This window comes from Olea europaea, chromosome 12 (assembly GCF_002742605.1).
Source record: "Olea europaea var. sylvestris chromosome 12, O_europaea_v1, whole genome shotgun sequence".
Taxonomy (NCBI): Eukaryota; Viridiplantae; Streptophyta; class Magnoliopsida; order Lamiales; family Oleaceae; genus Olea; species Olea europaea.
Genome location: NC_036248.1, coordinates 15,170,778 through 15,188,413, shown reverse-complemented (window position 1 = coordinate 15,188,413; position 17,636 = coordinate 15,170,778). Strand labels below are relative to the sequence as shown.

Genomic DNA, 17,636 nt, shown 5'->3' with positions numbered 1-17,636 from the left:
GAAATGAGCATGGTGACATTGTGTTTCCATTTATGAGTTTACACTACAAATGTGTCTTTCTATAAAAACTTAACGTTATGATGTTTAAGTTGCATTTTGTGGGTGAAAGTGGGTTATTCAAATAAAATTTTGAGATGTAACCTTGCAATAATCATGGTTGTTATTTAATTTAAGAGTAAATTTCACAAAATGTCTATTTTTATCTAGTCATTTGCAAAAATGTCCACTATTGTAAAAAGTCTAATTTGGAAGAATTTAGACCAAAATACTCTTATTAACAATTTATAATTCCATACTAAGACAAAAAAATGGACATTTTTGTAATATTGTTATTGGTCAATAAAATTTTGACACATAACTTGCCATATTTATTTCAAAAAGTATACATGTCAAATTACAATAAATGCTATGTTTTTCATTGATTTAGAAATGTCGAAAACGACATTTTTAAATGTAGAGAAATGTCATGTTCAAAAATGTAGAGAAATATCATGTTCAAAATGAAATATCATTCTCGACAGTGTTCAAATGTCGAAAATGGCATATGAAATGTCGATAAACATTATTTTAATGTAACTTTTCTTGAAAGTCACTTTTCAAAATTCGTGACAAATTGATAAAAAAAATCAAATGTCGAGAATACCATTTCAAAATGTAGCATTTCATTAATGGTATAATTGACAAATTGACACTAAATTCAAATGAGTGAACATTTTTCAACTTATATCCTTAAAATTGGACATTCTAAAAAATGTCCCTTAATTTAATCTACCAAAATGTTCTTCATTCTTATGATTTGAAATATTGATTGATGTGGGCATCTATTCGGCCAGAATTAAATTATAGAATAAAAGGGAGAAGAAGATTGAAATGAAAGCATTGAAGAACCTATATTGATCATATTATGCGTTTGTTTGACAATTATTAAAATGAATTTGGAATACTATTTTTTGAAAAATGTGTGATAAAAAAAATTTAAATTAATGTATAAAATATTTTAATGTGGGAATGTATAATTAAAAATGAATTTAAAAAAATAAAATAATTATTTTTAATGGTTGTTAAAAATACAAGGTGTAATTGTTTTGAGTTAGGTATGCGTGTCACATAAAGTCAGACACGATTACGTGGCCCAATAACTTGACAACACATATTGTTCAGAAGATAAGGTTGTACGGTAAACCATTCAGAGCCACTATTTGGTCCACATTAAAATTGTAAAAATCTTATATGATATGTACATTGAATACATTTTTTTCTTTTTTCTTATTAATTATGCATTATTCAATAAAATAATATTATACGTAAATTCAAAATAAATTTTTTTTTAACCATATATTTTTCAAAAAAAAAAATTATTTCAAAAACTATAATCTCAAATAATGGCAAATAATGAGGACCAAACGGGGACATAATTAATAGGTTGGCCTGAAAATGACAAATTTGATTTTATGACGTGTAGCTTAAAAGTTTGTAAAAAAAATTCAATTAATAGTTTGTAATTAATTTACATATTTTATAAAATTTATGATAAAAATTATATATTTAATTAATTTTTATCAAAATTTACTAAAACAGAGTGAAATAAGGAAGAGAATTCTTGAACGGGGATCCAAGAATTTGAAAGAATTGAACGAGGAAACACATTTCTTTTAAGTAAAACTAAATATGGCTTAATGTTGGAATACTTTTGTTTCAATTAAATCGCATATTCAACTTGTCAAACAAATAAAATGAAAATAGATGTTGAAATTATCCCCACGTATGATATAGATTAAAATCAAATTTTAATATTGACAAAAATCGATGAAATGTATAATTAAAATTAATTATTAACTTCAACTTGAAATTTTAATCGAGATGGAAGATGAGCTATATAAAAGAATTTAATAGAGACATATATTGACCAAGACTTTATCAACCATTGAACACTTGAACTCCAACCAATACTTCTGGAATAAGAAATTCTTATTTTAAGTAGACTCACCGTTCTATTATAATAACTAGTAATTAAATCTTTTAGCAAGATTTTATCTTTTAAAACACATACGTCAAATGATGTAAGTGGGTGTATTTTTTTCTCTGCAAGCTTGGCACAACTGTGTTTGTATGCGTATACGTATGTATAAATCATTATTATTATTATTATTTTCAATTACGCGTTTTTTATGAATCTTTGCGGATGTATTTTTGAAGCGTAAAGACAAGTAGATGAATAGTTTTTGGCACACAATAATAAATGTATCGATTGACAATATATCCTCAATCGACCCTAATATATGTATCAATTGACATTATATCCTCAATCGACCCTAGTAATCATATTCTAAAACCTACATTTGTTGCTACATCTTCTTGTTTTATATGTACAGAAATCTCAACGGTCAATAAATATTAAACAAGTAGAAAATATATTTCTAAAATGTTCCCTTTATTTCATGGTCAAATCTTAACACTATCAATATTCAATCAACTTATTATGCAAATTGTTGTCAAACATCCTCTCCCAAGCTATGATATAAATCGGTAATTTTCTTAGTTGAGATCGACATAATGACTGAACGATAAATTGGCACCAAAGTGAATGACTCGACCCAAAAAATTGTTTGAGCCATTTGAAGTAGCCTAATTTTAATTAGAGCTGCTCATGAACCATTTCGATCACTTGAATGGCAAATTTCGGGTAACCTACTTAACTGTCCACTTATATTCATAATGGACTCTACCGTACCCTAATGGATGCCTATATATTCTTAGGGCACCCGTCCTCTTGGTCATATGAATTCATCCCTTTCTTTCTTCTTTGTGTGTGAAATCGACTGCTTTCTCTCTCTATAGCTCTTCCTTACCGTTTTCTTCATTGCCTTTGTGGTTATCTCTCATCTTCATGATTATACTTTTCATTACACATCCTAAGCAAGTGAACTAAAGAGCAATTGTGAACAAAATGGTGGCTTTGAGGTTTTTTGGGTGATTTTCATATTGGTGTCAATTAGAGGAGAAACTGAGCCCAATTCAAATTTTGGTAGTCATCATCTTCCGCACCACTCAACCAAAAGCTACAAGTCGAGAAGGTGATCACCTTCAAATTTGAAATGAGGCAAATTGTTAATCTTTTTTGTAATTAAAATGAGAATGAACAGCCGTCTTATGTAATGATAAAAATTATAGTCTCCGTTTGAGTCACATTATTGTCAAAATGAAAATGAAAAATATAGTCGTTATGGACCCCACACAAAAAATAAAAGTCAAATATAGTGACGTGATGTGATGAATAACGGTCATATTTTTCATTTTAATAAGAAAAATAATGAGATTCAAAAAGGGCCATAATTGTTTAAGATATATCTCACAACAAATTTTATACAACACCTTTTGACCCGTTAAAATTATAATTTACTCTTATCAATCACACATTCTCCAATAGAATAATATTATATATAATTTCAAAAAAAATAAAATTCTTCTTTTTCAAATACACATTCTTTAAAAAATATTATTTTCAACCATTAAAATTTCAAATATTTCAAATAATGAGGTCCAAAAACAGGACTACAAAATTTGGTCAACTAGTGGGTCAATCTCGTTCAATTCCTGGAAGTTTCAATATGTCTTTGAACGATCAATTTTGAAATAAAAAAGAAATCAATATTATAATATTAATATATGTTCACCAACTCCGTACACATCTCCTAAAATCATTTTTGACTGAATGAAAGCTTGGACGATAAGCTAAGTTGCGGCCTTGGATGTGCTATGTCCCATTTGTTGTAATTCAACTTGATGACTACGTTTTTAAATTGATTAAAATTTATTTATCATCAATGTTGTTAAATATCTTAAGTTCTATTATTAAGTAATAAATTTTTGTATTTAATTAAACTTATAATATAATGTTACAAGTACTGATACATAGACTGGTGTTAAATATCAGATAATACTAAATATCATTACCATGTTAAATAAGGTAAAATAATTACCACGGTATTACTACTAGAGTTGAATAAAATAATTGTGTTTAATATTTTGTCATCTTCTTTTATAAAAATTGTTAAGCGGTGAAGTTTGATTAATGGAATTCTTTTTGAACTTGATGATAATGTCCTTGTTTGAGCCCCATTTTTGTGGAGAAAATGAATTTTTGAATAGTAATGTGTGGTTAAAAAATAAGAATTTTTTTTTGATTTGGGTATAATATTATTTTATTGAAAAATGTGTGGTTGAAATATTGTCAAATCACTGTTAAAAATTATATTTTGATGAAAAAATGAGACTCGGGCAATATTCTAACGATGGGCATATAACAGAGAGTAGTGTGGCTTGGTGGTTACTCAAAAAAGTCAATTATCCACTAGAGGATTGAATCATAAAATATATATGAATTTGACTTCATTAAAGGGACAAGAATTTCCTATAGAGAAATTTCGATTGTCTTTACCAATCTTGTTCCTCGTATTATTGGTAAAGTGTCTATATGGTGCGAGATTTTGTCAAGTTAAAATACACAACGAACAATACTATGCCCTTGTTGATGTAGATTAAAATCAAAATTTTAATAGATTTTGATAAAAGTTGATGAAATATTTAGTTGAAAAGTTCTAAATCTTATAAAATATATGATTTAAATTAATTATTAACTTTGATTTGAGATTTTAGATTGGACCAAACGAACGACTATATCTTTTTTCTTTAATATATTTTTGTTCAATTCGATTCATATATTGATTTTATATTTTTAGAAGATCGTTTTGCTAATGGATAATTATTTATTACCATAAACATGCAATGAATGAAGTCTTGTGTTATCATTCAAGAGTCAAGAGTAAACCAGAAACATTTTTCAGGAAATTGAATGGAAGAAAGTGGAGCACTTTCCAAAGAGAAACAGTCAAGCAAGAATAAAAGAGAAAAATCTAATTAAATTATGGAAAATGCTATAAATGTACATTTTTAAAATAATTTGACTTAGTCCTTTCAATCAAAATCTCAAAGAGAGAGAGAGAGAGAAAAGAAAACATTTTTTTTCATCTTTTCCAACTTTTTAATAATATTTTTTAACACAATTACTTTCACACAAGTAATTCAGAGTGAAAATAAATGTTAGAGAAATAATTTTTTTTTTTTTTTCCATCTCATCGTCGTAAAGTCTATTCCACGTGTTCTCTCTCCCCCCCACCAGCCACCGCAACCACCCAAGTCCAAATACTGTCTACGCCTTTCTATATATATGCACATCTATACTATCAAATACATAATGCACTTGTAAACAGCTCTGAATAGCAAAATAACCCGAAAGAATTGAACCCATTATCGCTCTTTTGTCAAATCACCCACTAATATTTTTTTTATATGCCATTGATTCGGATACTCTATCCATTCTTTTATACGCCAACCTATCTTCGGAGATTTCTTGGTTCAAATAGTTTCTTGCATTGAGGTAAATTTTTTCTTTCTTTTTTAATGCTTACGTCTTTTGTGGTTCTGTTTTACAGTATGATGACTTGAATTCTTATTTAATTTTTTTGGGGACTAGGATGTGTTTTTCAGTGAGTTGAATTGAAATGGTTTATCATTTCTGGGGTGTATAATCTTATGCTTTTTATGTCATTTTATTATATAATGGATTTTTTTTTTCTTTGCTTGGTTAATTTGCTTATGTCATATGCTTATAATATTGAAATTGTCATTTCATTGATTGGGTTTTGTAAAGCTTTTATTTGTTTTGATGGGATTTTTGTGACACTTGATTTTTTGGAAAGAATTATGCTGTTCATATAGCCAAATACTTCGAAAATTTCAAAAGAAACAAAAAAATGGTTATCAAAAATTTCTTGCTTTTACTATTCTGAAAAGTTTGGTAACAATACAAATTTTAGTTTATATTTGTTTCTTAATACTTTGAAGTATTGTCCAATCCATTATCAATGCTCAGTTTCTATAGTATTGAGTTTCTAATCTGCCAGTTTGATCGAAATTGCTTTTTATTTGTTAGGTTGAGCATTCATTTTTACTTAGTTTTAATCATTTTACAGCTCATGGCTTGCTTATCTTATTTGCAATAATTGAGTTGAATCTCTTTCATGCGATTTTGAATGTATTTGACACAACTAACCTGGTTTTGATTCAAAGGATGTTATATTCAATTATTAAGTAATTGTTCCTCTTAACAGGAATCCAGCATTCATAGTTTGTCTCAAATTCATTTCGATATTGCATGGGGTTGTCTTGTTCATGCCCGCTCTCTTCTTATATTGATTTAGAGAATGGTTTTCAATCAGTCATTATAAAGTCAATCAGCTTTGGAGATGATAATCAGAAGACACCAGTTCGATCTATTGGCCACAAGGAAAACATTTCGAAACCAAATAAATTGATGCCATTAGGTTCGGTGGAAATGATAGTCGAAGAAACCGTTAGCTTCAAAAGAAGAGAAACTGAAATGATGAAAAGAATCCCGCAAATGCCAATTTTGGATTCACAAAGCCCGAAACATGAGGCTGCTATAAAGCTGCAAAAGGTGTATAAAAGCTTTAGAACAAGAAGAAAGCTAGCTGATTGTGCTGTTCTGATTGAGCAGAGCTGGTGGAAGCTATTAGATTTTGCAGAACTCAAGCGAAGTTCAATTTCATTCTTTGATCTTGAGAAACACGAGTCTGCGATTTCACGTTGGTCAAGAGCGAGAACAAGAGCGGCAAAGGTATATTTTTACAGATCTTCGTGTGTATTTGCAAAGTTATTTTTCATCAAAGTGGTGAATCATTAATCTTAATTCCCTTGCTTATGCAGGTTGGGAAAGGTTTATCAAAGAATTGCAAAGCCCAGAAACTAGCCTTACAACATTGGCTTGAAGCAGTGAGTAATTCATTGTTTCTATCTTTAGTTTTATTTCATGTGTGGAGCCTAATTATACCAGTTGAGACGAAATTTTAAGGGTATATTCAGCATTCATATTTTGTATTAATTATTAAGTTAACTTAACATGTCTATTGTGGATATTAGGGGGAGCCATTTTAGTAGAGATATACATACAGTGAGAGAGGCACGAGACTCTCCATTGTGAACTTATTCTTCTCAATTTGTAGTGATAACCTCTAGGGGGTGTGTAGATGTAGCTCTCGTATTGAGAATGAACCCACTATAGATCATCATGTTCCTCCACGTTTTTTCCTAATTTCTGCTTGCTTATAGATCATGGAATCAGGATTTAAAGTTTGATCCAGAAAATTTAAATTTCTTGTAGTTGGGAATGGTCAGTAAACTAATTTTTTCCATTTCTTCATGAATGGGGTAGATTGATCCGCGGCATCGTTACGGGCACAATCTGCATTTCTATTACATCAGATGGCTGAATTCTCAAAGCAAAGAGCCTTTCTTCTACTGGTAATTATCTATAAATAGAACACGCTTATTCGTTCGTAGATCTATATTATAGGACATGAAAATTCGGTCATGATATTAACTACATTATTTTGACAATGCAGGCTAGACATAGGAGAAGGAAAGGAAGTTAATCTGGGTGAGAAATGTCCTCGATCAAAACTTCAGCAACAGTGCATCAAGTATCTTGGTCCGGTGTGTGTTTCATCCTTCACTGCATATTCTTTTACTTTAAGTTGAAGCAAATTTTTTTCCTCGACTTTCAAGATCTTGCCTGCTGATAATTTCTAGTGTCCTGCAACAGATGGAAAGGAAGGCCTATGAAGTTTCAGTTGAACATGGGAAGCTCATCTACAAGCAAACAGGGGAGCCCCTCGATACCACTCGAGAACTGAAGGGCGTTAAGTGTATTTTTGTTCTCAGTACCTCTCGGACCTTATATGTTGGCAAGAAAAAGAAAGGCGAGTTTCAGCACTCTAGTTTCTTGGCTGGAGGAGCCACATTGGCTGCTGGGAGGATGGTTGTCGAAAATGGATCCTTAAAGGTATCTTTATAGTGTGAAAACTTACACGTAGAATCTCTTATGGGTCTACGTTTTTTGTCTTTATTTTGTTATATCATTTCAGCAATTACTTGATACTAAAAATTCTTGCTGAAAAACTTTTAACAGGCAGTGTGGCCTCACAGTGGCCACTATCGACCAACTCCCGAAAATTTTGAGGACTTCAAATCATTTCTGAGAGAGAACAATGTGGATCTTGCTGATGTTAAGGTACAGAGAAACTTACCCAATTTTTGTTATTTTTATTTTTTTCCTCGAGAAGAAACCAAAAAATCTGTACTGAGTAATCTCAATCTCATTGTGTATTATTATTATTATTATTATTATTTTTCACGATGAGAAACCAAAATATCCATGCTGAGTAATTTCAATCTCATTATGTGCAGCTTGATTCGATGGATGATGAAGAAGAAGTATATATTGGAAAGAGGAGCAAAGTACACTTGAGAACTAATTCATCTGAAGATGACTTGGAGACGGAAGAAAACTTTATCGAAAATTCCACTTCGAATAAAGTTAAGTCAAGAGAAGATGAAACTGCAATGCAGATGTCAAGGTCAAGTACATATCTTGGCTTCAGTCAAAAACTAGCTAATCTTCAGAGCAGTGATGATTTATTAGAGGGATTAGACCGTGAAAATCAAACAGCTGACTTAAATGCTGATGATTTCCTTCTGAAATCGCCCTTGGATAGATATGAACCTGCAGAAGAAGATGAACACGATGAAACTAAAGAAGACATTATTCCCGAAGAAACAATTCTGCAAAGGATCAATTCGCATAAAGAAATGAAGTCGTATCAATTGGGGAAGCAACTATCTTGCAAATGGAGTTCGGGAGCTGGACCTCGCATTGGATGTGTGAGAGACTATCCTTCCGGGCTGCAATCACAAGCTTTGGAACAAGTAAATTTGTCACCACGAAGTGATCGACGCCTTAGATTAGACTCCCCATCTGGTGCATCTACACCTGACAGCTGCAGTCTACCTCTTAACAGTATTTGCCATTCAAGAATGCAACAATCACCATTGTGTGGAGGGCCCTAGTGACTTAAGTCAAAACTATTGAGTTTATTCTTTGATTAACCTATTCTATTTTAGTGGGCATTAAAAAAAAAAGGTGTAGGAATTCGTTTACATTCTTTTTATAATGGAGTTCTTACACAATAAACGTGTACACAGTCATTGTATTTTTCTTCTTATGCAATTAGGGATGCAAAATTTTAAATTTCTGTATTTCAATACACTTTGATCAGTTCAAAATATAAGTTCAAACTTTTTAGACAGTTTTCTTTCTGACTTTTCAAGTGTTCGTGGACTGATGAAACGAAAAAAATAAAAAGATCTGTTCTGTAATATTGAATATGACTTGGTTTCGTTTCTTGAACAACATTCAAGATTTAAGGTCAACTCCTTTTGAGTGTTGTTGGCTATCTTATAGATTAAAACAACTATTCTTGATTTCGAGAGTAATAATTAAGGATAAAAAAAATTGAGATTGACGAAAAATATATAAATTTATGATAGCGGACCATCAACATGATTGTATCTTTTGTATACCGTCTTAGAATTTTCATTGTAATTTCTACATATATATGCTTTTCTCGCACCAAGAATCGATTCTTTTCGACTTGTACATGAAAAATAAGAACTAGGGCAACCTATTTAAGTTGGTATCTTCAAATGAAGAAAAAAGTAAATTTAAAATAATTGCACTTGCTAGTATTGCTTACCATATTTGGATGACAAGGAATAGGAAGGTTTTTCGAACTTAGTCCGCATGTGGAGAGCATATTTAGACTAATTAAAACACACGGATGTAAGATTATGCTTACTTGTACTAGCGTGTTTTGATTCGTTTTGAGTCTCTGGCTTTGACACTATAGTGCCCATCTTTTGTACACTTTTTTCTTTTTGTTTACCCGAACTTGCTTTGAGTAGTTGTATTTCACTTGGTCCTTGATTGCCCAGGCATGTTTATTTATACATGAGTTTTGATCTATAGTAATTAATATTTACCAAAAAAAAAAAAAAAAAAAAAATGTAGTACAACAGACTACACATGACGTGTCTTTCTTCGTTAATCCTATCAAGTCTAGTCTATTTTTTTTTTAACTTAAAAAGAACGGATGAGTAGATTAACTTGTTATCAATAAATTGACTTCTCAGTTGTCCCCACTCTTTATGCCAAATTTCTTTGAGAAAAAAATTTGAGAAACCGTGTGAGGGGAGAACAAGTTTTAGAAACCGAGTGAAGACTGAAGACTACCGACCACAACGTAGTTTTTCCGTAGGTAAACTTGAGAAACACTTCTCTGAGACTTGGGTAAAGAAAAGGATGGTTTCATTAATAATTTTATTTCAAGTCATCGACACCGACCAGATGAAGATTACCATATTTTCCAAGAGAAATGTATGATGAAATAATCGGTTCTTATGACCATGTCCAAGATGGAGATAGGGTAATATTATTATGAATTCCAAGTCAAAATTCAAAATCTTCGTTTAGAAGGCTTTTTTAGAATATTGTTGTATCACCATCGAATGACGCTCAATTCAAAGTAAATAGAAAGGTAGGGCTCCATTAAGAAATCACTCGAGTGAAAGTCAACCAACGACTTGAAATCCTCATTGACTTAAATATCGGAGCATGGACGCTAATTACCACCCATTAGATGTGGTGGTTGCTAACACGATTCTTGTTTTGCACATCAACCATCAAATCATTCGTATTCTTAACGGGGAGAATCGACATCAGATGACTTCAAATGTCGACTAACCTTAATAGAACTTAATGCTTCCGGACTTGTAAGCTGAACGATAGTAGAAGCATTTGCTACGTTCATTGTTCTCCCAACATTAGGTGCTGCATGAATTTATATACAATCCATATTAGATTTTCTCTGTTTGGGTCCGTTTGATTGCAAAGATGGAATTGAATTGAATTGAAAATGAATTTCAGGGAATTAAATTACCTAGAAATTGTTTTCCTGAGAATTGTAAATTATTGTGTTTGATTGGGATAATTTTCCATGTGGAAAATGTTGAAATAAAAGTGTTTTTTGATCTCTGTTTGACTTTGTTTTACATGAAAATTGTCAATAAAAAAGATAGATTTTACTGGTATTAGGGATGAAATTTGTTTCCATTGCCAAAACAAAAAAATAAAATAAAATAAAAATTTCAAGAAAAACATCTATATTTTGGTGTTCGTTTTGCTTTGTTTTACATGAAAATTGCTATTTAAAGGGAAATATTTTTTTACAATAATTCTTAAAATTTGTTTTCATTACCAACCAAAATAAATAAATAAATAAATAATCGAAAAAAATAAAAAAAATGCTACAGTAACCGAGAATTCCAATTCTTATCATTTTGGTGAGAATTGGAATTCAAGGAAAACCAAGAAAAAGTCCAAGACAACCAAGAAAGAGAATTCTATGGGAAAAAAAAAAACCTATCAAACATGGCAAAAAGTGAAAGTTGAGAAACGAATTCCATTTTCTATGTAATTTGGATGCCTATCAAATGGACCCTAAATGAATTTAGCCAAAGAAAAAATATTTATAGGAGTTTCCCGGTTAATTGGGTCTCGCTTAAGGGTAAAATATTTTATAATCATCGGCTTCTTGTTGCTTATTCAAAGTTTTCTATTACATTTGATCTATTCAAATTCATCAAAATGTTCATTTTCAAAGCAAGAAGTGTATGGGTCGGATTACATTTACAAAGGTGTACTGGATTGGGCATAGAAATGTAAACTCCGGCTGGTCCTAGCCATGGACCAGACTGTTTGGAGAGACAAATCCTATCAGGCCTAACTGTCGGAGTGGCGCAGACAATCCCCTACCAAATGATCTAAAAACCGAGTCAGCCTAAGAGGCCCACTTTCAACTTTAATTGGACATGTATATGTTGATGTGGCAACGTTGAATCACGCGTGTAAATTAACGAAGATATGATATGATCGAAAAAATCGGAGAGGGATTTTCAAAAAATGTGATCTTCAAATCAGGTTGTGAGGATTCGACCATGGTGAAGTGATCAAACATAGGTTCTGATTGCTATCCACAAGTTTAGGTGAGGACATTTTAGCTGTTTAACGACGATTCAAGCAATTTGGGATTTTAAGAGAAATCGTAAAAAGAATCTTTTCAAGAATAATAGACTAATTATTTGAGCAAATGATCACTAATTTTTCATTGGTCATCAGCGACAATACGAGTTTGGTGATCCTAATTGAAATCAATATATGTTGATAATTCATAAATGAAATTACTTACTAGACATTTTTTTATTTTTGGACAGATAAAGTCATTTTAAAAATTGAATTGAAATCAAATAAAAGTCTTTTAAAGAGGAAAAATTAATAAATTAATAAATTATAAGTCAAATAAAAGGTTTTTAATAAAATAAAAGTAAAAAAACTAATAAAGCGTGCCTAGTCATGATTTTTTCAAAAAGAGAAAATAATAATAAAATAGTTTAATAAAGCCTAGGCATCCCTAGTCGCGCATTAAGCGATCAACTTAGCAATTATTCGTTTAACTCGCACTTATTGTCAAGGCAAAGCGTTTTATCCATGCCTCACGCTCAGACATGCTTTTTTAAGAACACAGCGATTAACGACGACAATATCGTCAATGATATTGTTGAAAATTATCAATAGTGCTTTAGTCGTTGACGAAAAGCCGCCAGTGATCATCAGCAGTGCATTAGATGATTCTGATTGAAATCAATATATATTAATTATTCACACAGAATTTCCAATAACGATATTGTTAATAATCATCGAAGCACCTTCATCCATAATTATCAACAATGATGTCATCTTTAATGTCGGGAATCACTAGTCCCCGATGTTATGTCGTCGGTGTCTCTCACAAAATTTTATTCTTTCTATATTTTTATATTTTATATAAGATACTGGTAAATAAATTAAAATATCTTTTCTTTTTCTTTTTTTCAATTATAATATTACCAATTATAAGTTTTTTAAAACTTTTACTTTTTCCCCAATAGAATTTTCGATTAATATTTATTTTTTATTGACAAAAATTTCTTTAGTAAACTATTCATGATTTTAATATTAATAACTAAGAACAGTTTGTAATTTTTAAATATATTTTTAGCGTTATTAGCTATCAACTAATTTTTCGTAAGTAGACAAAAAAGTAGGGACTATCAATAAATTGGGTGCCTTAGGTAACGACATAGTACTTGAGATTCTCTCTTTATGTTGATTGTGATTTAGCATCATCAAACATCGGTTTATCGACTAAAGCCTATTGAATGTGATGTCTTGAGGAGGTTTAGGCTCGAGAAATAGAAGTCTTGGAGGAATTATAGGGATTTTCGGAGGTTATGTAAAGATTAAAAAAATATTGGAATTATATTAAGAAAGAAATCAAGTTTATGACATATTTATGACGTGTATGCTTAGGTGGCGTATGTTGTGTTTAACTTTATTAGAGCAAAGACACGAGGACAGGATTAACACATGCCAAACAGGTCAAAGATGCCTATCAACTTTTATGCATGTTAGTTCATGTCTCACTTTTCTAGAGATCTTGAGCATTGGTTCACGCCTGGCACAATATTTCAATGCATTTGTAAGAGAATGTTTGGATAAGCTTAAAAATAAGTACAAATTAATTTAAACTAGCTTCTTGTTTCTCAAGATCAATTCACTTTCGTTTCACTTGCCGTTACTCAAATACGAAGGTGGCATTGAATGGAAAGTTCAAAAACGATGCATAAATTGTTGACTATAAGTTTGCAACTGCAGGATCTTTGACATTCCAACTTTCGCTTGGCGCCGCTTGGTTGTGCAATGGCACATAAGCCTGCACAGAACGTAAATAACCTTTAGGAAGCAAGAAATACACTAATTCTTTGTACCGTAAACTTGAAGTAATGGTAAGTTTACTTTTTCCAGTAGGGATCTCCCTGTCTGTACAAATTGGTTTAACTTTTTGCAGATTGACATCATATTTAGGGGGCTTCTTTCCTGCATCTTTTGTTTCTTCTTGATCTGTTGTTTATGTTTGGGGTTTTAATTACTGAACACGAAATAAATTCACATTGGGGCGATAGTATGGATGAGTAACGTCTGCACGCGAATAGCCACTCCCCTGAGAGCCCAACGAATGAAAAAGATGGCAAAATGGGCAAAAGTAAATACTTTTTCTTCCTTAGTTATGTCTAATATTATCCAATCCAATATACGAAACATGACCTTAGTGTACATTCTTGATAGTCTTTAATTTTGGGATTCAATTGGAGGAACAAACATTTTTCCATGTTCTAAAACTGATAAGACCAATTTGTTATAAAATTTAGGGAAGTAGCCAATGTATGTAAATGTACCTCCATCTTCTCTATTAACTCTTGAGCAGTTTTGGCCGAGATCACAATATTTCTGGCTGAGTTCCTGATAAACCCTTCTTCTACGCCTCTGTCGAATAATCCAAGTAAGCAATCATAGTACCCATCAATGTTCAAGAGACCAACCTGGTTCAGATAGTAATAGATTTATGTAACAATATTCAGTAATTTCTCCTGTTAAAAGTCTCAAGTTGTTCCAAACTGATATGCTATATCTGATAGTAAATCTGTTTTCTAAATGTACTTACTGGTTTGCGGTGAATTCCAAGCTGTGACCATGAAATTATCTCAAGCAATTCTTCCATAGTTCCATATCCTCCTGCAGCAAAAGTAAGCAGCTTAATTTGGATCAAATTAAGAGAAAATATTTGAAACAATAGGATTTCAAATTTATTCACCAGGAAGTGCAATAAAAGCATCTGCTCTACTAGCCATTTCAGCCTTCCTTTCATGCATATCCGAAACAGTCAGTACGTCTCCTACTGCTTGTCCTGATATCTGATAACTAGAAGTTAATTACATCGGAACCGTTCCACCTACTCATAAATTTGACGAACTTACAAATAACCATGACCTTTAATTTAATTCAATTCAACGCCCAATATTTATTTCACTAAGATTATAAAAGAGCTTGTTATAATCACTTGACATCCATGATATATTATTGACCGTTGGATTGGTTTAAATTAAAGGTCACAATTATTTGTCAAATAAGTGTGTCAAATTTATGAATATGAGGAATGGTCCCGTAAATACATATTGGAATAGTATCGATGGGTAGAGGGATCGGACAGGAAAGTCAGGGGAGGTGAGTTTCTCGACTGAGTCTCGTGTCGAAAGAAAAAGTGGTAGAAACAAAGATGAAAATACCTCTATTGGAACCAGAGCTGTTGGAATTATTCTAGCCAGGGGAAGAAAAAAAAAGAATAAGAACATGCATAAGATCTCAATGATATAGACAAGCAAAAAACTTGCACACATGTGTTCGTGCGTGCGCGCGATTGCGTGTTCTTTTTACCCGAGAACGTTACATCCACCATCATGAACCTTTTGAGAAACCATACCCATTAGACCAACGCTTCCTCCTCCATAGATTAGATCCATCTTCCTCTTTACCTGCAAGTTGAAAGTTTAAAGCCCTTCTGTCATGTTTAGTACGCTGAAAAAAGAAGTCAAAATCTTGCTTATTATAATGTATAGGATAAACGCAAGAAGAGAGGAAAAACCAGTTCTATTCCAAGCTCAAGTGCTGCGTCGCCGAATATCTTTTTATGCCCGGAATTACTTCCACAGAATACACAAACTTTCTTGAAATTGCCCATGATCAGTGTCCAGAATGTTAACTAAATGATGACTATATGTATAGAGAGAATCATTATTTCATATTTTACTTTTTGATTTTGGAGGGACGTGTGAAGTTCATGTAAATGCTATGATTGTTTTTCTTTAGTCAAAGAAGATTTTTAACCTTTCTTGGCTATAGCTCTTCCTCTTGGAATTTAGACATTGATCCATATAACTGTTCAAATTGGAACAGGGATAGGTACGGATGCTTTGTATTTGTTCACTTGTCGGTTGCCTTCTTTTTACGTAAGTGATTAACCACGTTGGAAGAGATTTTGTTTTTGAACTGTGATTCCCATGTGTAAATGTGCCGAGCATATATGTTTAAAAGTAACCCAGAGTTACTTTTTCTAAAAGTTATAACGCACCAAATGCTCACACGTGAAAGTTGACTCCCCGTTACTTCCAAGAAATCCTTTCTCAATCCTCCACTACGGACGTGCACACACAGCTGCGCAATAAATTCGCTAAGAGAGAGAGAGAGAGAGAGAGACGTAAAAACACACAAAATTGATGGAGATTCGCTTGAGTATGAGACAATGTCATCTTTCGTCGTTGTCGTAATTCACTATATTAAAAATAAGTTTACAGGAAAAAATTGTATACTCTATCTTCTTTGACCTCTCTTTTACGTTAGTAATACGAAATTTTAATGATGGTTTCCTATTCATAAGAAAAATTAAGGTAAAATCAAAATTACAAATGTGTAATTCTTAAATTGTCCTAAATGAAATTTTGATTCGGGGACCGGCCTCTTGCACATTCGACAGGGGATTTCCCTGCTCCCTTCCAATTTCACGACTGTCTCACTACAGAGATCTATACGCACATTGATGTAGCACATCGGCAAAATTAATACCCCGTTTGGTCCCCATTCTCATTTTCATTCTTTTTCTCTCTCTTATTTTCAACACACAATTTTCCAAACTTTTAATTTTTTTTCAACCACACATTTTTCAAAAAAAATTATTCCAACCATTAAAATTTGACAAGAATAGGAGCCAAACGGAGGGCTAAGCTTCACAACTTAATAATGATTTCGAGCAATAATTTATTATTATAACTAGAGTTTGATGGCGCGTTAGACTATAGAATTCACCATCATCCCTCTTGTCAAATGAACCTTTCATAGGTGATAATGAGCTTGATGAAAGGGACGTATAAAAAAATTATAAATTACTTTTAAGCACGTCTGAACATGATGACTAAATATTGCATTAAGTTCCAAGCGTGCACAAGAAACTATGATGATGAAGGGGCCACTCATAATTATCTCATTCCATTCATCCCAATCGATGCTTTAGTTGGTTCCATAATCATAAACATTAACAAATAATGGCAATAATTTAGACCACTGAAATCACTTATTACTATGGGATTCATCAATCTTAAGTATGCCGCACAATAATTACTGATATATACTTCTAGCCATACATGAAATTCTTAGTTTGTTACACGTATTCACAATCATGGAATGATAAGAGTTTATACTATTCACATGAGTTGAAATAATGTTATACACTACAGTTGTCTTAACATGAAACGTGTCTAGTACAAATATAGGATTAGACGTAGATATGTCAATTTGGCTCGTCAGCTCGGGTTGTCCATAGCTTGGCCCCAAAAAAGTCCGAGCCCGCTAAAAAGCTCGCACCATTTTACTCGAGCTGAGCTTGACTCTCGAGATTCAGCCCTCGAGTCGGCTCGACTTGGTTCATTGACATACAATATTGGACAGTGGCCTCATTTTTCTCCAAAATACATTTCGAAATAATATTTTTGATGAAAAATGTGTAGTTAAAAAATATGAAAATTTTTATATTTATATGTAATATTATTTTATTGAAAAATGTGTAGTTGAAAATAAACAAGAAAAAAATTATTTTAAAAATAATGGGAACCAGACAAGGGCTAAGTGCGATGTCATCCTCCCATTCCTAGTCAAAGGAAAACTCTTATTAAGAGTT

General features: G+C 31.9%; 2 protein-coding genes across 3 annotated transcripts; one reads left to right on the top strand and one right to left on the bottom strand.

Moving 5' to 3' along the window:
• Positions 1-5,247: 5,247 nt before the first annotated feature.
• Positions 5,248-9,229, top strand: LOC111405831 (IQ domain-containing protein IQM2-like). Of its 2 annotated transcripts, none has more exons than XM_023034891.1 (8): positions 5,248-5,437; positions 6,279-6,697; positions 6,787-6,852; positions 7,292-7,380; positions 7,482-7,572; positions 7,682-7,921; positions 8,048-8,149; positions 8,326-9,229. In XM_023034891.1, the coding sequence occupies exons 2-8, from the start codon at positions 6,374-6,376 to the stop codon at positions 8,983-8,985; spliced, it is 1,572 nt and encodes a 523-aa protein (XP_022890659.1). In that variant the 5' UTR covers positions 5,248-5,437; positions 6,279-6,373; the 3' UTR covers positions 8,986-9,229. The 2 variants fall into 2 exon arrangements, with proteins under 2 accessions (XP_022890659.1, XP_022890658.1); XM_023034890.1 differs by having other exon boundaries at positions 6,171-6,697.
• A 4,298-nt stretch (positions 9,230-13,527) lies between these two features.
• On the bottom strand, positions 13,528-15,915 carry LOC111405830 (cytokinin riboside 5'-monophosphate phosphoribohydrolase LOG8-like). Its single transcript, XM_023034889.1, has 7 exons — positions 15,552-15,915; positions 15,344-15,441; positions 15,196-15,226; positions 14,724-14,823; positions 14,574-14,644; positions 14,308-14,451; positions 13,528-13,784 (listed from the first exon to the last, which is right to left on the bottom strand). Exons 1-7 carry the CDS (start codon positions 15,645-15,647, stop codon positions 13,707-13,709), a joined length of 618 nt encoding a protein of 205 aa, XP_022890657.1. The 5' UTR covers positions 15,648-15,915; the 3' UTR covers positions 13,528-13,706.
• Between the last annotated feature and the right edge of the window lie 1,721 nt (positions 15,916-17,636).

What these genes read in the sequence shown, in the direction of transcription:
- LOC111405831 (XM_023034890.1), top strand. Translation starts at nt 6,215, where the DNA reads ATGGGGTTGTCTTGTTCATGCCCGCTCTCTTCTTATATTGATTTAGAG. An exon ending in CGAGAACAAGAGCGGCAAAG is followed by an intron (nt 6,698 to 6,786) that starts GTATATTTTTAC and finishes TTGCTTATGCAG; the next exon opens with GTTGGGAAAGGTTTATCAAA. An exon ending in TGGATCTTGCTGATGTTAAG is followed by an intron (nt 8,150 to 8,325) that starts GTACAGAGAAAC and finishes CATTATGTGCAG; the next exon opens with CTTGATTCGATGGATGATGA.
- LOC111405830 (XM_023034889.1), bottom strand. Translation starts at nt 15,647, where the DNA reads ATGGGCAATTTCAAGAAAGTTTGTGTATTCTGTGGAAGTAATTCCGGG. An exon ending in GGTGGATGTAACGTTCTCGG is followed by an intron (nt 15,227 to 15,343) that starts GTAAAAAGAACA and finishes TCCCCTGGCTAG; the next exon opens with AATAATTCCAACAGCTCTGG. An exon ending in AGTTAATAGAGAAGATGGAG is followed by an intron (nt 13,785 to 14,307) that starts GTACATTTACAT and finishes CGTTCTGTGCAG; the next exon opens with GCTTATGTGCCATTGCACAA.